Below are 16,304 nucleotides of genomic sequence, written 5' to 3'. Positions count from 1 at the left end.
GCCTGCTTTGGGGTTCCTCGGGATTTAGTGTTTCCGGTTCCCGTCCCCGTGCTCCCTGCAGCCTCAGGCCAAACACAAAAACCACTTAACGCGTGAGGCGACGCGACGCGTTCCGCTCGTGTTGCTGCCGCAGAAGTTATTTGCAGGGCCTTTTGCCCTGGCAATGGGATGGATCCGAAATCAACACATCTCATCACAACCTCCCCGCAGCCCGCCCTGCTGTCTTCGCCATGGACAGACGCACCCCCTACACCCTGAGCGTCCTCGCTCCCAGCGTCGATGGTGTGGAAGACTCTCGTTCTCAGATTCAGGCCAAATTGAAGGAGTTTGTGCTGGAATTTCAGCTCGACAATGCATTCATCTACCGGTATGTTGTGTTTTGGCTGTCAGATACATGGAAGAAAAACATAAGCTAAGGTTTATGGCAGCGACCAACTTCGACAGAATGTCTTGGTCAAGCAATACTATTGCGACATTGATATTGCACACTTGATTTCATATAATGAAGAGCTGGCACACAAGCTCACCACAGAGCCTGCCGACCTCATTCCCCTTGTGAGTATTCTTCCCCCAACTCCTCGACTTTCCTCCTAACCAGGCTTGTCATCTTCTAGTTCGAAGCGGCACTTCAGGATTGCACTCGCCGCATTGTATACCCCTCTCAGAGAGACATCGTCCTGCCAACCCACCAGCTTCTGCTTCACTCTTCTGCAACTCATATTTCTATCCGCGACCTCAATGCCACCAACATCTCGCACCTTGTTCGTATCCCTGGTATCGTGATCGGCGCATCCACAATATCATCCAAGGCAACGGTGATGCACATTCGATGCAAAAATTGTGGCCACACAGAGAATCTCCGAGTTGAGGGTGGTTTCTCGGGTCTTCAGCTGCCTAGAAGATGTGGTCGCCAGCAACAACCCGGCGACAATCAATCAGAGCCTTGCCCTCTGGACCCATATGTCGTATCTCACGAGAAATGTCAATTTGTCGACCAGCAGGTTCTCAAGCTTCAGGAGGCGCCTGATCAAGTGCCCGTGGGTGAGCTTCCCAGGCATGTTCTCATTTCAGCAGACCGATACTTGGCCAACAGGGTCGTGCCTGGCTCTCGTTGTACTGTGATGGGAATTTTTTCGATCTATCAATCCGCCAAGGGTGGCAAGAAGGATGGAGCCGTGGCTATTCGCAACCCGTACTTGCGGGCAGTGGGTATCAGCTCCGATCTGGATCATACCGCTAAGGGCAGCGCCATCTTCTCCGAAGAAGAAGAGCAAGAATTTTTGGAGCTTAGTCGCCGTCCTGACTTGTATGAGGCTCTTGCTAAAAGTATAGCTCCGTCGATCTATGGAAACCTGGACATCAAGAAGGCCATCGTCTGCCTGCTCATGGGTGGTTCCAAGAAACTCCTCCCCGACGGAATGAAGCTGCGTGGTGATATCAACGTGCTTCTCCTTGGTGACCCCGGTACGGCCAAGTCTCAGCTGCTCAAGTTCACGGAGAAGGTTTCCCCTATTGCTATTTATACATCCGGTAAGGGTTCTTCAGCAGCCGGTTTGACGGCATCGGTTCAGCGCGATCACGCCACCCGTGAGTTCTACCTGGAAGGAGGTGCCATGGTGCTTGCAGACGGCGGTGTCGTCTGTATTGATGAATTCGATAAGATGAGAGACGAGGACCGAGTCGCCATCCACGAAGCCATGGAACAGCAGACCATCTCCATTGCCAAGGCTGGAATCACTACCATTCTGAACTCAAGGACATCGGTTCTGGCCGCAGCCAACCCGATCTTCGGTCGTTACGATGACCTGAAAACTCCTGGTGAAAACATTGATTTCCAGACGACCATTCTGTCTCGTTTCGATATGATCTTCATTGTTCGCGATGACCATGAACGCAGTCGTGACGAAAGCATCGCGAGACACGTTATGGGTGTGCATATGGGCGGTCGGGGTGTCGAGGAGCAGGTTGAGGCGGAGATCCCGCTGGACAAGATGAAGCGCTATATCAGCTATTGTCGCACGTAAGTTGTTGATTTTTTTTCTCATTTTTTCCACAGTAACATGTCATCACAGGCGTTGCGCGCCCCGTCTCTCGGATGAAGCTGCTGAAAAGCTGTCGTCCCACTTCGTCACCATCAGAAAGCAAGTTCACCGTGCTGAACTTGATGCCAATACCCGATCCTCCATTCCGATTACTGTTCGTCAACTCGAGGCTATTGTCCGTATCACCGAGTCGTTGGCCAAACTGAGCTTGTCGCCGGTCGCCACTGAGGCCCATGTGGACGAAGCCATCCGTCTTTTCTTGGCCTCGACCATGGATGCCGTCACTCAAGGTGAAGGGCAGGGCAGCAAGGAGATGATGGAAGAAGCGAGCAAGATCGAAGACGAACTGAAGCGCCGTCTGCCCATCGGATGGAGCACCAGCCTGGCGACGTTGAGGCGCGAGTTTGTTGACGGAAGGGGTTACACGGAACAAGCTCTGAACCGGGCATTGATTGTGATGCAACGACGAGAAACCGTTCAAATCCGGTCGGGTGGCTCACAGGTATACCGGCACGGTGTATAGTGCTTTGTTCTTCTGCTTTTTAATTGACAGCATGCGATATGGTCGGGAATGATCCTTCAAAGTTTGTTGGCTGGAACGACGCTATGTATCAAATTGGGCTCGGGCACAACAGGGATGAAACGGTGTACGGCGTATTGCTTTGTTCTGGGCGATCGACTGATTAGTTACTAGATGAGCGAACTTCATGAGGGGCAATATAACAACAATAATCATCGATATCTTACCAGTTTATATACAGACACCTTCGTGTGTCATATGTTTCTCAACACAGCTCTAGAAAGGCACAGTCGACTCTGTGTGCAGGGAGCTTATGCAGTTGGTGGCCCAGCCCCAATGTCAGGAATTTGGTGATTGTCCTCGACGACAAATCGGCTCGTTTGTGGCCTTCGATGTTCTCGTGTCCGGGAACCCAATGAATTTCGATCTTGACTCCCATCGTGGATAGTCGGTATGAGAGCGCATCAATAAGATCCACCAGACGGTCTGCGAGCGGGTTGGGCTTTTTTGAATCCGGTCGGAGCATAGTCATAGCGGACATGCAATCAGTGAAGACCCGGACGGTATGACCTGACGCTTCAAGCCTCTCCAACCTATGGACTGCGGCTTTCAGTCCGGCCCCGATGGCAAACAACTCACCTTGCTGGCTGAGACGGGCATCATCGACGACATACATCAGTTCGGCCAAATCACCGCCCTGCAGCTTGTCCCAGACGATTGCAGCCCCAGATGGTGCGATCTGATCAGCAGCTGTCGATCCGTCCACCCAGAAAACATGGCGGTTGTTTGAGGATTTCTCATTCTCCACAGCATATGTAATCGCGCCTGCGTGTGGGCGTACGGCCTGTACTCTGTCGAATCGACTGTCTTGGTATGTTTGGATAGAAGGTTGAAACTGTTCCTGATGTTGTTTCCCCTGTTGTTGCTGCGGTTGCTGCTGCGGTTGCTGTTGCGGTTGCTGTTGCGGTTGCTGTTGCGGTTGCTGTTGCCTTTTATTCTGCTTCTGAGCGTGCTTCTTACCCCGACGCTTCTTCGATGCCTTAGCCTCGATGGGCGCGGCGTCATCAGAGACAGGACTAGGGGCATCACCTTGAACCCGGATTAGGTCAGTGTGGGAATCTCGACTGCTTTCGTTGCTGTTGCTGTTGCTGTTGCTGTTGCTGCTGGCACTACTGGTACTGGCACTTCTGTGCTCACGTTTACCGAGGACAAAGGCAGCAGCACCTTTGACCTTATCGGTGTGGGAATCTCGAATCTTGTCATTGGAACTCTTGGACTGGACCCGATCAAGGATATAATCCCTGTCGATCATAGGAGAACCTCGAGCACCGTCTTCAACCCTCTGTACCCCGGCATCTTCAAGAGTAAAGTCTGCCACTTTACCCTTGACGATTTGGGGCTTCACGTTATTCCAGTTGATGGAAGCAACCTCTGCAGGCATCTGCGCCTCCATGATGGTTTCTGGTTAAGAAGAACTGTTTTGAAGGAACTGCTCTGAAGAAGCTCCGAACCCTCTGTGGGAACGGTATGGGGAAAGGTGTGGGAAACGCTGTGGGAAACGCTGTGGTGAAATATATGAAGGGAAAACTTGGAGGAATGATATGGGGAGATCTCTATGAGATCTGGAAATAAGCTGGAAGATGGCGCTATCAAAAAACAGATGATGGTGATGGTGAGGTTGAGTGGATGGTCTGTTGGGGGGAAACATCAGGAAGAGATCTATATCTGACTCACCCTACACTACATAAGCTTTACGTCGAACTGATGACTCGGATACAGAATCATGACGATATGCCTGGAAAGCCATTGAAATATTACAAAAGGTCAGGGAGTATCAAAATGTGCAGACGAAGACAACCTGGGTTTCGTACTTGGTCCGGTCTATCAGATGCATTGTTCACTTCTTCTGATAGAATTACGATAGCCGCACCAGTGAACATATACTTCTATTGATAGGGATGGCAGCTATATCACGGCTTTTCAGCCCCAGGTAGCCCGTCACGTCTGGAAATACGGTCATGACTTCCGAGAATATGTGGCGAAGAACGGACTGGAGTCGCTTGGGTGATCTATATGGATTGCGGTAAGCGAAAGCTTACTAGCGAGGATCAGATTAGCGAGAATCGTATGGACGAGTTTCCAGATCTGTAGCCTGTTCTCGCTTATATGACAAATGAACAGAACCCTCGATCCTGCTTGCTACGAGGTTGTCATAAGTCCCTGCATATTGATTTGCAGTAGATCAATCTTCCCTCTCTTATTTCCCGACAGTGATCTTCCACCCGGATCCTCTCCCGAACTGCGACCTAATTGCTGGTAAGCCCACTAGAAGATGAAGCCAAAGCTTATGCAGAAAATTGCTCGGCTTGAGACGGCCCCAAACCGCGTACAGCATGACGTAGCATATAGTTCCTGCTGAGGCTTCCGGGAGTCATACTACTATATATCATTCCATACGAGAGATTTATTTTTTTACTTTCTAATTAGTTCTATAATTTTCCTCATATATAGATCTCCATCTTTCTATACTCTGCACTAGAATGTGTACAGGCAAAATATCCGACATTGTCACGGGAGTAGTAGCTCATCATTTCTGGTTCCGTTCCTGAGTCCCTGCTCGGTTCGCTTATATATAGAAGTAGTACTACTACTATATTATAAGGTTCCCAAGACAGGGCTAGTATTTACCTAGCAGCTTTGAGTATATATGTTCCGAGTAGTATAGTATATTCTATTCCAGCTTTACTCATATCGTAAAATTGATGATTTATACACTAGTCGAAAAATGATTGTGGGTGGTGATAATTCAGGCATGCTACGACTACGTCACCGCATGAAAGGCTTTCAACTGGAGATGAAACAGGACACTGATACTACTATATATCAAGACAAGAATGAGGAGTTGGGGTATCATACACTACTATTTACAATCCATGCCCGTGTCAATAGTATTAAATTGAATTATGGCTTACTGTTCGTTCCCCCTACATCAAGTTCTTCGGGAAAGATCGCTAACACTAGTATTTCTTCGATCAGTAACATATATCGAGCACTGCGATTTACCACCACACCAGCTGCTCAATCTGATAAATTCCTTCACCCCGTACACTTACTTAACATGTGATACTCACAAGTATCTTAAAGGCATTTATAACCCCCCTTGTCCTTTCAGTGAAGATCCGATTTACGAAGTACCCGAAATAAACCCATGTGACACTGGGAACAAACTCAACCCAGTATCTGATATCTAGGTAGATAGCAAAACACGAAATGCAAGGTCGGAAGGTAACCTTAGTATCCACACCCGCGTATCTATACTATGTCAACACTGTTTACATGGTTCCATCGGGCCTCCCCGAACCATGGGTGCAAGGGGGTGAAACGTCCCGCAGCCTCATCCGCGCCTTTTGGCTGGGTGATTGAATTTTTTTCAGTCTGCGGATGTGAGCAGAGGACACGGGTTGTAGGTGTTTGCTGATATGGATGGCTTTTGTGCTCTGGTGTCGAATATTTAGATAGCTGGTGTTGGCAGCATTAGCAGGTGACTGATTCACCTCTGGTTCAACGGACGGCACCGACGAAAGTAACCAGCCAAAGAGGTGAGATATGTGAGGTACGAGGCTTCGCAGCAACCGTGGCCCGGGTGATGGCATTCTTTTGTAGGAAAAGTATCCGACAGCATTCCTCAAGTCAAGCGGGTCTGAATTAGTTAGTTAGTACTGACGCGCCGGCGCGTGGGAGATGGATACGGCCGAGATAGATAGCGGGTCAGAAGACAGCCCTGACATGCCAAAACTAAAAGGTTAACCAAGATTAACTCGGCTGGTCCGTGGCAGAGAAAAAAAAAACCGGAGCATGTCATCGAATTTACGTTCCTTGGGTCGTCCGTCTACTTGACGCGAAGAATGGAAATAAGCGTGTCACTTGAGCTCTGGGAGACAGACTGGCCTTCGCCATTTCCGGCGCGTAACGTGCGTATCCCCTGACTCTCGGGTCTGGGTCTGGACCACAGGTTGTCCACTGACGGGGCATATGGGATGGGTTAGTCGTAGATAGATGCTGGTTGGGAAGAGGTGCAGCGAGTAAGGACTCTTGGGCTTCGGCTGAGCTCACTTGCCAGGGTTCTATGTTTCAGGTTGGTGCAGCAGCGCCAGAGACATGGGTTGGGAAGCGCCGGGGATGACGGTGAAGAACCTAAATTAGAGTCGTGCTGACGGACGAGAGATAATTATATCATGATCCGTTGATCTAGACTGGATTTAGTCCAGATGTACTCCGTATGCTGCCGTTACACCATGTCGCAGTCAATCACCATCATAGGACAGACGCCGTAGCGCCGTCCATCGCGCCGGCCCCAAGGAGTGCAGTGGTGAAACATGGGAGGGGGCTACGTGGTTGACTCTGGCTGAGATGGACACGCGCGATGGAGCGATGGCGCGCCATGCGTTCTGAATCGGGGAGGGAGTGGACGATCTGGTTGGTGAAAAGGAGGAGGGGAAAGAAAGGGTCGTGATGGAACGCGTTGAAGGGGGGTGTATGAGTGGGGTGGAGGCAGACACGGTCAGCCATGGATCCTTGAGTTCAATGGATTGATAGAAGAGGCAGATAGCATTCCTCTAGTAGTTGAGATGCTGGAGTAGATGATATCATCTGACGAATCGACACGATTGGCGAGTCAATGAATCTTGCAGCCATCCATCCATCCAACATCCGCATCGGGGATGGGGCGGGAAACCCTGATCGCCGGTCGAGCGCGACGCGCCTCGAGGAGGGCGACGTGATGGCAATTAGGATCTATCTTGTACTAGTACGAGGAAGAATGAACATTGTGGGAGCCAATAATCCATCAATAGTGAGCGTCTCAGCTGGTCAGCCTTGCATGACACCATTGGAGGGGGGTAAAGAGTGGATTTAGCCTCCGTCTGGAATTCGGTTCCCTGGCCATCTGGCGGCCATTCCGGGCAACGCCAGTCCGACACGAACTCGACGCGCTCGCCCCGAATTCCCCATCGTTACTTATACCTCGTCTTGGTCCTCCCTCTTCTTAGCCCTCTCCATCCCCGTGCATAACCTTCAGCCCTTGCCCGTTGAAACCGCTTGTCTGCATGTTTCGTGTCTTTGTGCCGAAGCCTGGAATGAGCGTTGAATAACCAGCAGCCCGCCGTGTTCCCTGCCCTCTCCAATTTTAGGCATTCTCGAGTCGACGCTGCCTACCACGCTGACTGACACCCTTGCCTTCATCGCCTCTTATATCTCCTCGCCTGGCTCGCTCGTTCTCCTCCTGTGTCACTTTCCATCTTCCTGTCTCGTTCTCGAACACGGGATCGTGGACAATCAATCTTATCGTCACCGTCACCGTCATCATCCCATCCATCCTATTATTTCCTCCCTCTCGGATCCTAACCGTCGATCGCCTCAGACCGCCAATCGACCCCACTCTATCGACGCGACCAAAACATCCCGTCTCCAACACGGCCTCGTTGCCTGTTGATATCCATTCCTATCCACTCATCCTTTCTATCTCGTCATCAATTCCTCGTCTGATTCATCCCGACCGGTCTACACAATGGCCGCTCTCACAATGACCCCTGCCACCATACGCCAACCCTTCGCCAGCTTGGATGCGCCACGCATGCGTTCCTTGCTCAAGAACAAGATGAATCTAAAGAACAAACAGGATGGTATGTTTTTGCAAAGCCTCGCTTCTGCTCACGTGCGATAAAGCTGATATATATAAACCCAGGTGCCATGCTTTTGGCAAAGAAGCAATCCTTGTCGGATATGGACTCGGAAAATATTGACCCAACCACCCTTAAACACTCGACTAAGCGCAAACGTGGTGCGGAGGATGACGGTCTGGAACCTGCCAAGGAACCATGCAAGCCTTTCAAGTCCTCGCGCATGGTGCCGACCACCGTGGAGTCCATCGGTGTGACTCCTCGCAAGCCTACAACTCCCACAAAGCCCGCCCTGTCTACCCCCAAGTCCGCTCCCATCCTCCGGCCTGCTGGACGCTCACCCCCACCCAAGTCGTGCAAGTCATTCTCTCGTCGCTCCACTATCGCCAAAGGCCGTCTCGAGTCTGCTAGTCGGAAGACCGTCCACCGCCCATTTTCCCTTGCAACTGCTCTATCCGGCTCCAAGTCGAAGCGCCACTCCACTCCCAAAGCTCCTGCCTCCTGGTCATTTGATATCCATGTGGACAACGAACAGGACGAGATGACCAACCTGATGCAGCACTCCACCTGTGTCCTGGACATTAGCGACCAGGAAGGGAAATTGGAAACCTCGGGACGAGGCAAAGAGAACGTACCTCCCGCTGAGCTCGGCATTGAGCTTCCTCGCTCCCGTCAGCGCGAGTCCCCTGCTGCCGCGGCACGTAAATCCGTTATGCTTGAGGAATCTCGGGAGCCCTTGGGTGACCTTGTCCCTGCTGATTACTATGGAGAAGATTGCCATGCTTTTTCGTATGCCATTGTATACGATGAGGAGGCCGAGGAGAATGCCAAGGCACCCGTGTCCTCTCTACCACGCCCCAGCCCCACCTCCAACCGCAGCAAGCTTTCTACTGTTTCATCCATCTCTGCCTTGGTTGAAGCGACCACCCCCGCAAAGTCTATTCTTGAACAAAATGCCGAACCCTCTGAGGCTGAGATCGAAATCTGGGAGAGCGCAAGTGCTGCCGAGGAAGCGGCCAATGCTGCCACCGCTTGATAGGCTTTCGCCTACCTTATCACTTTCGTCTATATCAACAAGAGCTCTATTACAACGGCGTTTGGATTCCTTTAGGGGCTGTACAGAATCGTTCTTGGATACCCTACTGATACCGTCTTTTTGATTTCGTTTGAAGCCCCTTTGAACTGACCAGTACCGTCACGACATGAATTTTCTTGTCTTTCCTATATTACTATCACGATCCACACCACCCAGCATACCATCTTACTATCCCTGGTCTACATGCAGACCACCTACCTCGGCATGATTGCCTATCCATGGCCTTCCAGTATAATGGCCCACTATCATCTCATTCCTTTCCGTTTTGATGAATACCCGTCTCTGCATGTACCCACTAATGACCTGAGAATGCGTCACGTTACCTAATGTCCTGTATGAAATACATACCCTTGGCTTAGTCCAATACAAAAAAATGAGAATTTTGATAAAATAAACTTCGAACTGGTACATAGTAATTGGCAAGTACATTTAAGCTCTCCGCCTTGTAGCTTGTTTGGTCTCGGCACCAAGCATATCTGTATCCTCATCTTCGTCATCCTCATCCGACTGTTCTTCGCTTTCGTCTTCCTCATCTTCATCTTCGTCCCTATGCTGATCACCCCCAGAAGCTGACGCTGCGGCCGCAGCCTCCGCCGCAGCTTCCAACAATTCTTCCTGCTCAAAGGCCTCTTCCTCACCCTCACTCATTTCCTCGCCTCCCTCTTCGCCACCCACCACATCCTCTTGAAATTGTACCCGACGAACTGCCCTCTTCCCCTTCGATCGCGCAGTCCCCAAACGCTGACCCTCCTGCTCCTCCTCCTGTTCCTCCTCCCGCACCGCACCCCGACTCCTCTTTTCCCCCGCCGTCTTCTCCTTCCACGTCGGCGCGCCCTTAATCATGGCTCTCATCTCCGTCGCCATCATCATCTCCCGCTGAGACGCCACACTCGGATCCAGCCAAAAGTCCACCATGACCGACTCGGGCGTCGCATGATCCGGAAGCGTCAAGATATTCGCGAACTCCTCATTATTCGTGGTCTTGTCGTCCAATAAAGCCAGGATTTTCGCGCGCATAATCGTCTTCGTCTTCGCAAGCGTACCATTCCCGAACCATCCATCCGTGACAATATCGCACGTTTTGCGGAGGAATTCCGGTGCCGGGTTCGGCGGGAATAGAATGCTGCGTAGCGTGGGATCGGTCACGTCGCAGAACATCCACATTCGGCCGTCGCGCGGGAGAGGTATCCCGCCTGTGAAGAGGTGCGAGTCGGTGGGGAGTTGCGAGTCGACGTGGTCGAGGGGTACTTCGTTGGGGCGGGCTGCCGCGTGTCGACGACCGGTGTAGCCGTCGCGAGCGACTTCGGCTTCTCGCGGTAGAATTCGGAACATGGCTGTTTGGTAGATGCGGTAGTCGGGGGAGGTGCGTGGGTCGTGTCCGTATTTGACGATGGCGTCGCGCCATGGTCCAGACCGGAAGATGTAGCCTACGTAGGGGATTGCGTGGCGGAGAGCGTATCGCTGCTCTAGGGTCGTGAGGGAGTTGCGTAGTCCGCGACGGGTCCAGGCGGGACGTTGCTGGAAGAGAGCTTCCACGGTTGCGATTGTCTCTTGGAGGATCTTGTCCAGGGTGTCGATCGGTGGGCAGTTGTCGCGTGGTTTGGTCGGTACTGTGGGGACGTCGTAGGATACTAGGTGCGTGAGCACTTTGACGACCCGTTGGGTGTTGACGGTGGTGATGTTGCCGGATGTGTCGATGGACTGGCGGACTGTGGGGTTTTGACGATAGCTTTGGCGCGTTAGTGGTGCTTTGCTGCCGCGTTGTAGTGAATATGTAACTTACATGTAAGTGAAGGGGACGTCTCCGAAGCTGAAGGAGGGTGGTGGGATGAGGTCCACATTGGATACGGCCCCTTTGCTCATGTCAAGGTCGAATTGCTTCATTTTATCGTCTGAGCCAATTAGCATCAATTGAACGTACTCTAGATGGGAGTATCATACAGTCGAATGGCAATATCTGCTCCCGGAATCGGTTGACAAACGAACTAGACGTAGTAGAGAAGACATAATCCGGCATCCCTGCCAATATCAGCATCACGTACGCAATACACATGTTAAGTCTGAGAACTCACCTCGAAACACATGTGTCCGGCCGATAAAGCCCACCGGCTCAACCTGATACCTTCCAACATTATCACCCAGACTCCGCAGCAGTTCTCGTGCACTGTGCCGTTGCGGCTCCGTAGGGATCGTCGATACGGCAACGCCGCTGAAGGGCTCATTTGATCCCTTCTTGCGCTTGCGACCCGTTCTCTTCGGAACGGTCACCTTGAGGAGGATGTTGTTGGACGACGAGCTGGTCGACTGAAGCGGCCTGGACATGGCATCCTCCGGACGGAGGAACAGGTGGGCCGGACTGTCCGGCTTGGATGGTTGTAGTACCTGGAATTACTATCAGATCGAGTGAGTGACCATCAAGGGGTATTGGTTAATCGTACTTTGGTTATCCCCGCATCACCTTTCAGCGTGTCGACAGCCTTGTCAAGGTTTCTGATGATGGCAGGATGCTCCACACTGACGATGCGACGAGAGGGGACGTGATAGAACGGGGCCGTTCTCGACCCATACTGATCGGCCATTCTGTCTTGCTGGTGGGCTTGGAAACCCGAATCTAGCCGGTGGGTTTTCTAATCCAGTGGTGAATGGAAGGCTGGTGGCCTAGACTGAAGCTATATAAATGCGGATAAGTCTGCACGGATATTGAACCAGGATTGACGTCAACGGTCAATCCAGGGGCTTGAAGTTAATTTATCATACACTTGGCGGATTCGTGAATCGTTTCACTGATACGATCCGGCACCAGGGGTTTCCCGAGTTCGCATTACAGCCTCTACCAGTCCCTGCCTGCCTAGCAATTCTCGAGGATGGATGTTGATGTTAGGAATCTGCAAGTCACATGACCTGCGCGGGCTGCCACACCACTTCCCCCCCAAAATCAAATGGGAAAAAAAGCCGCGACTGAGACACGCGGAGAGGCTGGATGCGTTCGATGCGATTCCGGATGGTGGCTAATTTTTGCTCCTCTAATAATATAATATCATGCTGTTGCTTTTTTTTTTTTCTCTGTAATTCTTACGGGGGGATGCGCTGTCGACCCCTTGCCTGTAGGTAGGTAGGTAGGTAGGTAGGTAGGTAGGTAGGTAGGTAGGTAAGCTGGAGACACACCACCAAGGATGGGAAGTGGTGTGGGTGGCTCTATATTTTTCGTAATGTCGAGGCCCCATCCCATTCATCTGGTTCTCAAAACCGGTTGATCCCAGATTCACATCGTGCTGGTGGCCGGTAGATAGGTACGATAGTTTGTCAATTGTTAAGACTTAAGGGACCCAACCAGGCCCACGACCTGTCCTGCACCACACGTCCGAGCGCTTCTCTTAGCCATAGCCTGTCCGCCCTTCGAGTCGCCGCCCCCTCTCCCCAACCTTGATACCACTAAACTCCTACTCCTACTACTTATCTACTACTATCTATTTCCTCAAGCTTCATCGTGAGACAGCTCAAATCTGGCGGCCCATCCTTGTCGGGACTCGACTATTGGACCCGTTAACAACCGTTCGGCATCCGCCATCGAGTCCCTCGTGGACTGCGACCGTGCCCAACAGCACAGCGAGGCAATTCTCCCCCGGGGCTCACTGATGATTGCACCCCGCTTCCCGGCCAGCCGCTAAGCGACACGGAAAGACGATCGCCTCCAGCAGACCAGACCGACTGACTTACCGTTGGCTGCTCCCTATACCGCTCCGTTCTCCGTTCGCGCCAAAGAGTGAGCGTGCCTGTCTGAGAGATCCTCCTCCCTCCCACACCCTCTCCCCAATCGTCTCGACCTGAACTTCTCTGAGGTAAGTCCTGCAGCTATAGTTTCCTGTTCCTCTTGCGCCTCTGGAACCCGTTCTTGTCTTGGTTTCCCCCCTCCCCTTGTCCTCCCTGAACCCCCTTCTGGTGGTACACTTCCATCATCCGCTTGTTCTTTTGGGACCTCCTACCGCCTCCCCCCGGTGCTGGTGTTGGCTGGTTTCCACCATTTCCACCCCTCTTATTCTCTCTTCTTTTTATTTGGTTCTATCCCGCCCCTGCGATTTTTCGAGGCAAGGCCTGCCCCTGGATCTTTCTGTCTTCCATCATTCCGATCCGAGCGCTATGCTAGGCTGCGTTGTGGTTGGAAATGCTCATGTGGTCATTTCCAGGCCGACATAAACAAATCCCGACGTGGCTCTCCTGAACTGCCCCCGCGCTGTACAACGCCCTATCCCTCCTGCTAGTGTGCGGCATCTTGCTGCACTGGCATCGAGACCCGAGACCGAGTACATGTGGCTTTACGATTAGTCGCGACAATGAAGGGTTTCAGACAGAGAGTGGTGAGTTCCCTATCGACGTCCGCCCCCTACTCTTTTCCCCGCCTTCTCCTGCGGATGATCAGCTCTCCTCGACAACGGCCCCCCCCCCTCTCCCCCCCTGAACGCTGGCTAAGTTCCCTAGCATGAGCAGTTGTCGAGGGCAAAAGACGCCAACAAGTCATCGAAAAAGAAAGATTCCTCCCATTCGTCGTCCCAGAACCAAGCAACCCTGCAAGCCAACCATGGACAGCAGTCCGCTTCCCCTAACCAGGGCACCCCGACCTCGTCCACCACGTCCGTGAATGATACCAGGGGAAAGTCGCCGGACAATGGCTCGCAGCCGGGAATGTATCCTCCTGGTCAGTACTATATCGGCGGAGCCATGGTTGGTCAACCCGTGAGTAACGGTGGCCCAGGAACTCCTACCAAGCAGGGACAGCCGATGGCTCCAAGTGTCGTGATCAGTCCGAGCGCACCGGTGAGCTTGTCTTTCTTATTGAAGCGGCTATGCCATGGTCCCTCTAGATAGGGCCTGGTGATAGATCCTATCGGTCTTCTGATCGATGCTGACCCTTGTTTCCGAATAGCATGTCCCTCCTCCCCCCGGAGCCGCCGAGACCATGCCAGGAGACCTGGCCCCTCCCAGGAAGTCCCATGTCTTTGATCGACTGCAGACGACACCCAAGGATATGTCTGAAGGAATCCGAACCCCCAAGCGCCAGCATTCGTCGCGATTCGATATTTCCGATCAGCGCCAGAGAGAGCTGGAGAAGCTGGAGAGTTTCCACGAGGTCCCTCCCCATCGTCGCCAATCCCTTTTCATGCAAAAGATCGACCAGTGCAACATTATCTTCGACTTCAATGACCCCACTGCCGACATGAAATCCAAGGAAATTAAGAGACTGGCACTCCATGAACTACTAGACTATATCGCCAACAATCGCTCGGTCATCACGGAACCCATGTACCCTCGGGTCGTTGAGATGTTCGCCAAGAATCTTTTCCGACCAATCCCGCCTCCGGTAACTCCTCAAGGAGAAGCGTTTGACCCCGAGGAGGACGAACCGGTGCTAGAAGTCGCATGGCCCCATATTCAGGTGGTGTATGAGTTTTTCTTGCGCTTCATCGAAAGTCAGGACTTCAATACGAACATCGCCAAGGCATATATCGACCATCACTTTGTGCTTCAGGTATGCTATTCTGCCAGCGCTTACCGGACGAAGAGGCGCAAGCCTGTGTGACTGACTGCGCAACAGTTGCTGGAGCTGTTTGACTCCGAAGACCCTCGTGAGCGCGATTTCCTCAAGACCACCCTACACCGTATCTATGGGAAATTCCTGAACTTGCGATCATATATCCGCAGGTCTATCAACAACGTTTTCTTCCAGTTTACGTATGAAACGGAGCGCTTTAATGGAATTGCGGAACTGTTGGAAATCCTGGGGTCCATTATCAACGGCTTTGCTCTTCCCTTGAAGGAAGAACACAAACTTTTCCTAACTCGTGTACTTCTCCCTCTTCACAAGGTCAAAAGCCTGAGCATGTATCACCCGCAATTGGCATACTGTATTGTCCAGTTCCTCGAGAAAGACTCGACTTTGACTGAAGATGTGAGACTTGGCCCGAATCTTGTTCCTGTGACTCAATGGCAATTCTGACTAAAAACAGGTGGTCCTTGGTCTCCTTCGCTACTGGCCCAAGACCAACAGCACCAAGGAGGTGATGTACTTGAACGAGGTGGAAGACATCTTCGAGGTTATGGACCCGGCCGAGTTCGCCAAGGTTCAGGTGCCTCTGTTCCAGCAACTCGCCAAATCTGTCGCCAGCCCGCATTTCCAGGTTTGTTATCCGGAACTCAATTCAAGATCCAACGTCGAAGCGCTAACTTCTTGTGAAGGTGGCGGAGCGTGCCCTTTATTTCTGGAACAACGAATACTTCTGTAACCTGGTTAGCGACAACGTAGAGATCATTCTGCCGATCATGTTTCCTCCGTTGTACGAGAATTCCAAAGGCCACTGGAACAGGTACGTCCATTTCCGATTAAGTGCCCCTTTCGCGGTGACTAACCTTTCTTAGAACGATTCATAGCATGGTCTACAATGCGATGAAAATGTTTATGGAGATCAACCCCCAGCTTTTCGACGAATGTTCCCATGATTATAATGAGCGGCAGAACAGTGCTGAGGAGCGTGAGATGGGTCGACAGAACCGGTGGGAGAAGGTGTTGGAACGGGCCAAAGAGAGAAAGAATGGGGTTACTGTGCCCCCGCAATGCCAGGTTGCCGAAATTCCAGTCCACTTAGACGACATCGACTCAGTGACCCGCGAGAGCCAGCAGCGACTTCATTCTTTGAGACTGGATGACTCGGGCACGACGACGGAGCGACGGTCTCGAGAAAGCACGGCATCTTCGGTGAGTATTCAGGTCCCCGAATAGGTTGTGTGGTCATGTTATGCCCATGACGTTGTCGCACTTGAGAACCAATCCCCTATACTTTTGCTTTACCGTTGTCTTTGCTAAGAATTCGCCGATTTCCATCGTACAGCAAGCGTGATTCTAACGTTGAAACGTCGGTTTTGTCCAGAGACGGCGCCGCGGCTCCTCTGATGATACTCGAAGGCGAAGAAGTGGT

General features: G+C 51.9%; 6 protein-coding genes across 6 annotated transcripts; 3 read left to right on the top strand and 3 right to left on the bottom strand.

Moving 5' to 3' along the window:
- Window positions 1–135: 135 nt before the first annotated feature.
- BO94DRAFT_567664 (MCM DNA helicase complex subunit MCM5) lies at window positions 136–2,565 on the top strand (the record flags this gene model as incomplete). Its single annotated transcript, XM_025614642.1, has 4 exons — window positions 136–367; window positions 429–555; window positions 615–2,020; window positions 2,073–2,565. Exons 1-4 carry the CDS (start codon window positions 231–233, stop codon window positions 2,563–2,565), a joined length of 2,163 nt encoding a protein of 720 aa, XP_025465297.1. The 5' UTR covers window positions 136–230.
- A 131-nt stretch (window positions 2,566–2,696) lies between these two features.
- On the bottom strand, window positions 2,697–4,132 carry BO94DRAFT_161522 (ribonuclease H family protein). Its single transcript, XM_025605870.1, has one exon. It carries the CDS (start codon window positions 4,013–4,015, stop codon window positions 2,828–2,830), a length of 1,188 nt encoding a protein of 395 aa, XP_025465296.1. The 5' UTR covers window positions 4,016–4,132; the 3' UTR covers window positions 2,697–2,827.
- Window positions 4,133–5,624: 1,492 nt separating this feature from the next.
- On the bottom strand, window positions 5,625–6,486 carry BO94DRAFT_537314 (uncharacterized protein). Its single transcript, XM_025612239.1, has one exon. It carries the CDS (start codon window positions 6,213–6,215, stop codon window positions 5,895–5,897), a length of 321 nt encoding a protein of 106 aa, XP_025465295.1. The 5' UTR covers window positions 6,216–6,486; the 3' UTR covers window positions 5,625–5,894.
- Window positions 6,487–8,032: 1,546 nt separating this feature from the next.
- On the top strand, window positions 8,033–9,390 carry BO94DRAFT_161487 (uncharacterized protein). Its single transcript, XM_025605869.1, has 2 exons — window positions 8,033–8,243; window positions 8,306–9,390. Exons 1-2 carry the CDS (start codon window positions 8,129–8,131, stop codon window positions 9,274–9,276), a joined length of 1,086 nt encoding a protein of 361 aa, XP_025465294.1. The 5' UTR covers window positions 8,033–8,128; the 3' UTR covers window positions 9,277–9,390.
- Window positions 9,391–9,731: 341 nt separating this feature from the next.
- BO94DRAFT_161391 (transcription factor TFIIIC subunit TFC1) lies at window positions 9,732–12,137 on the bottom strand. Its single transcript, XM_025605868.1, has 5 exons — window positions 11,775–12,137; window positions 11,409–11,718; window positions 11,278–11,355; window positions 11,120–11,228; window positions 9,732–11,065 (listed from the first exon to the last, which is right to left on the bottom strand). Exons 1-5 carry the CDS (start codon window positions 11,913–11,915, stop codon window positions 9,766–9,768), a joined length of 1,938 nt encoding a protein of 645 aa, XP_025465293.1. The 5' UTR covers window positions 11,916–12,137; the 3' UTR covers window positions 9,732–9,765.
- A 1,530-nt stretch (window positions 12,138–13,667) lies between these two features.
- BO94DRAFT_470943 (protein phosphatase 2A regulatory subunit RTS1) lies at window positions 13,668–16,108 on the top strand (the record flags this gene model as incomplete). The annotated part of the gene is made up of 8 exons (XM_025608358.1): window positions 13,668–13,691; window positions 13,813–14,029; window positions 14,087–14,148; window positions 14,258–14,860; window positions 14,927–15,280; window positions 15,339–15,509; window positions 15,568–15,695; window positions 15,748–16,108. 8 exons carry the CDS (start codon window positions 13,668–13,670, stop codon window positions 16,106–16,108), a joined length of 1,920 nt encoding a protein of 639 aa, XP_025465292.1.
- Between the last annotated feature and the right edge of the window lie 196 nt (window positions 16,109–16,304).

This window comes from Aspergillus sclerotioniger (assembly GCF_003184525.1).
Source record: "Aspergillus sclerotioniger CBS 115572 chromosome Unknown BO94scaffold_22, whole genome shotgun sequence".
Lineage (NCBI taxonomy): Eukaryota > Fungi > Ascomycota > Eurotiomycetes > Eurotiales > Aspergillaceae > Aspergillus > Aspergillus sclerotioniger.
Note: the sequence above shows the minus strand (reverse complement) of the source record. Positions and strands in the feature narration are given on the sequence as shown.

What these genes read in the sequence shown, in the direction of transcription:
- BO94DRAFT_161522 (XM_025605870.1), bottom strand. Translation starts at nt 4,015, where the DNA reads ATGGAGGCGCAGATGCCTGCAGAGGTTGCTTCCATCAACTGGAATAAC.
- BO94DRAFT_537314 (XM_025612239.1), bottom strand. Translation starts at nt 6,215, where the DNA reads ATGCCATCACCCGGGCCACGGTTGCTGCGAAGCCTCGTACCTCACATA.
- BO94DRAFT_161487 (XM_025605869.1), top strand. Translation starts at nt 8,129, where the DNA reads ATGGCCGCTCTCACAATGACCCCTGCCACCATACGCCAACCCTTCGCC. An exon ending in TCTAAAGAACAAACAGGATG is followed by an intron (nt 8,244 to 8,305) that starts GTATGTTTTTGC and finishes ATATAAACCCAG; the next exon opens with GTGCCATGCTTTTGGCAAAG.
- BO94DRAFT_161391 (XM_025605868.1), bottom strand. Translation starts at nt 11,915, where the DNA reads ATGGCCGATCAGTATGGGTCGAGAACGGCCCCGTTCTATCACGTCCCC. An exon ending in GTGATGCGGGGATAACCAAA is followed by an intron (nt 11,719 to 11,774) that starts GTACGATTAACC and finishes TAGTAATTCCAG; the next exon opens with GTACTACAACCATCCAAGCC. An exon ending in CCGGACACATGTGTTTCGAG is followed by an intron (nt 11,356 to 11,408) that starts GTGAGTTCTCAG and finishes TGATATTGGCAG; the next exon opens with GGATGCCGGATTATGTCTTC.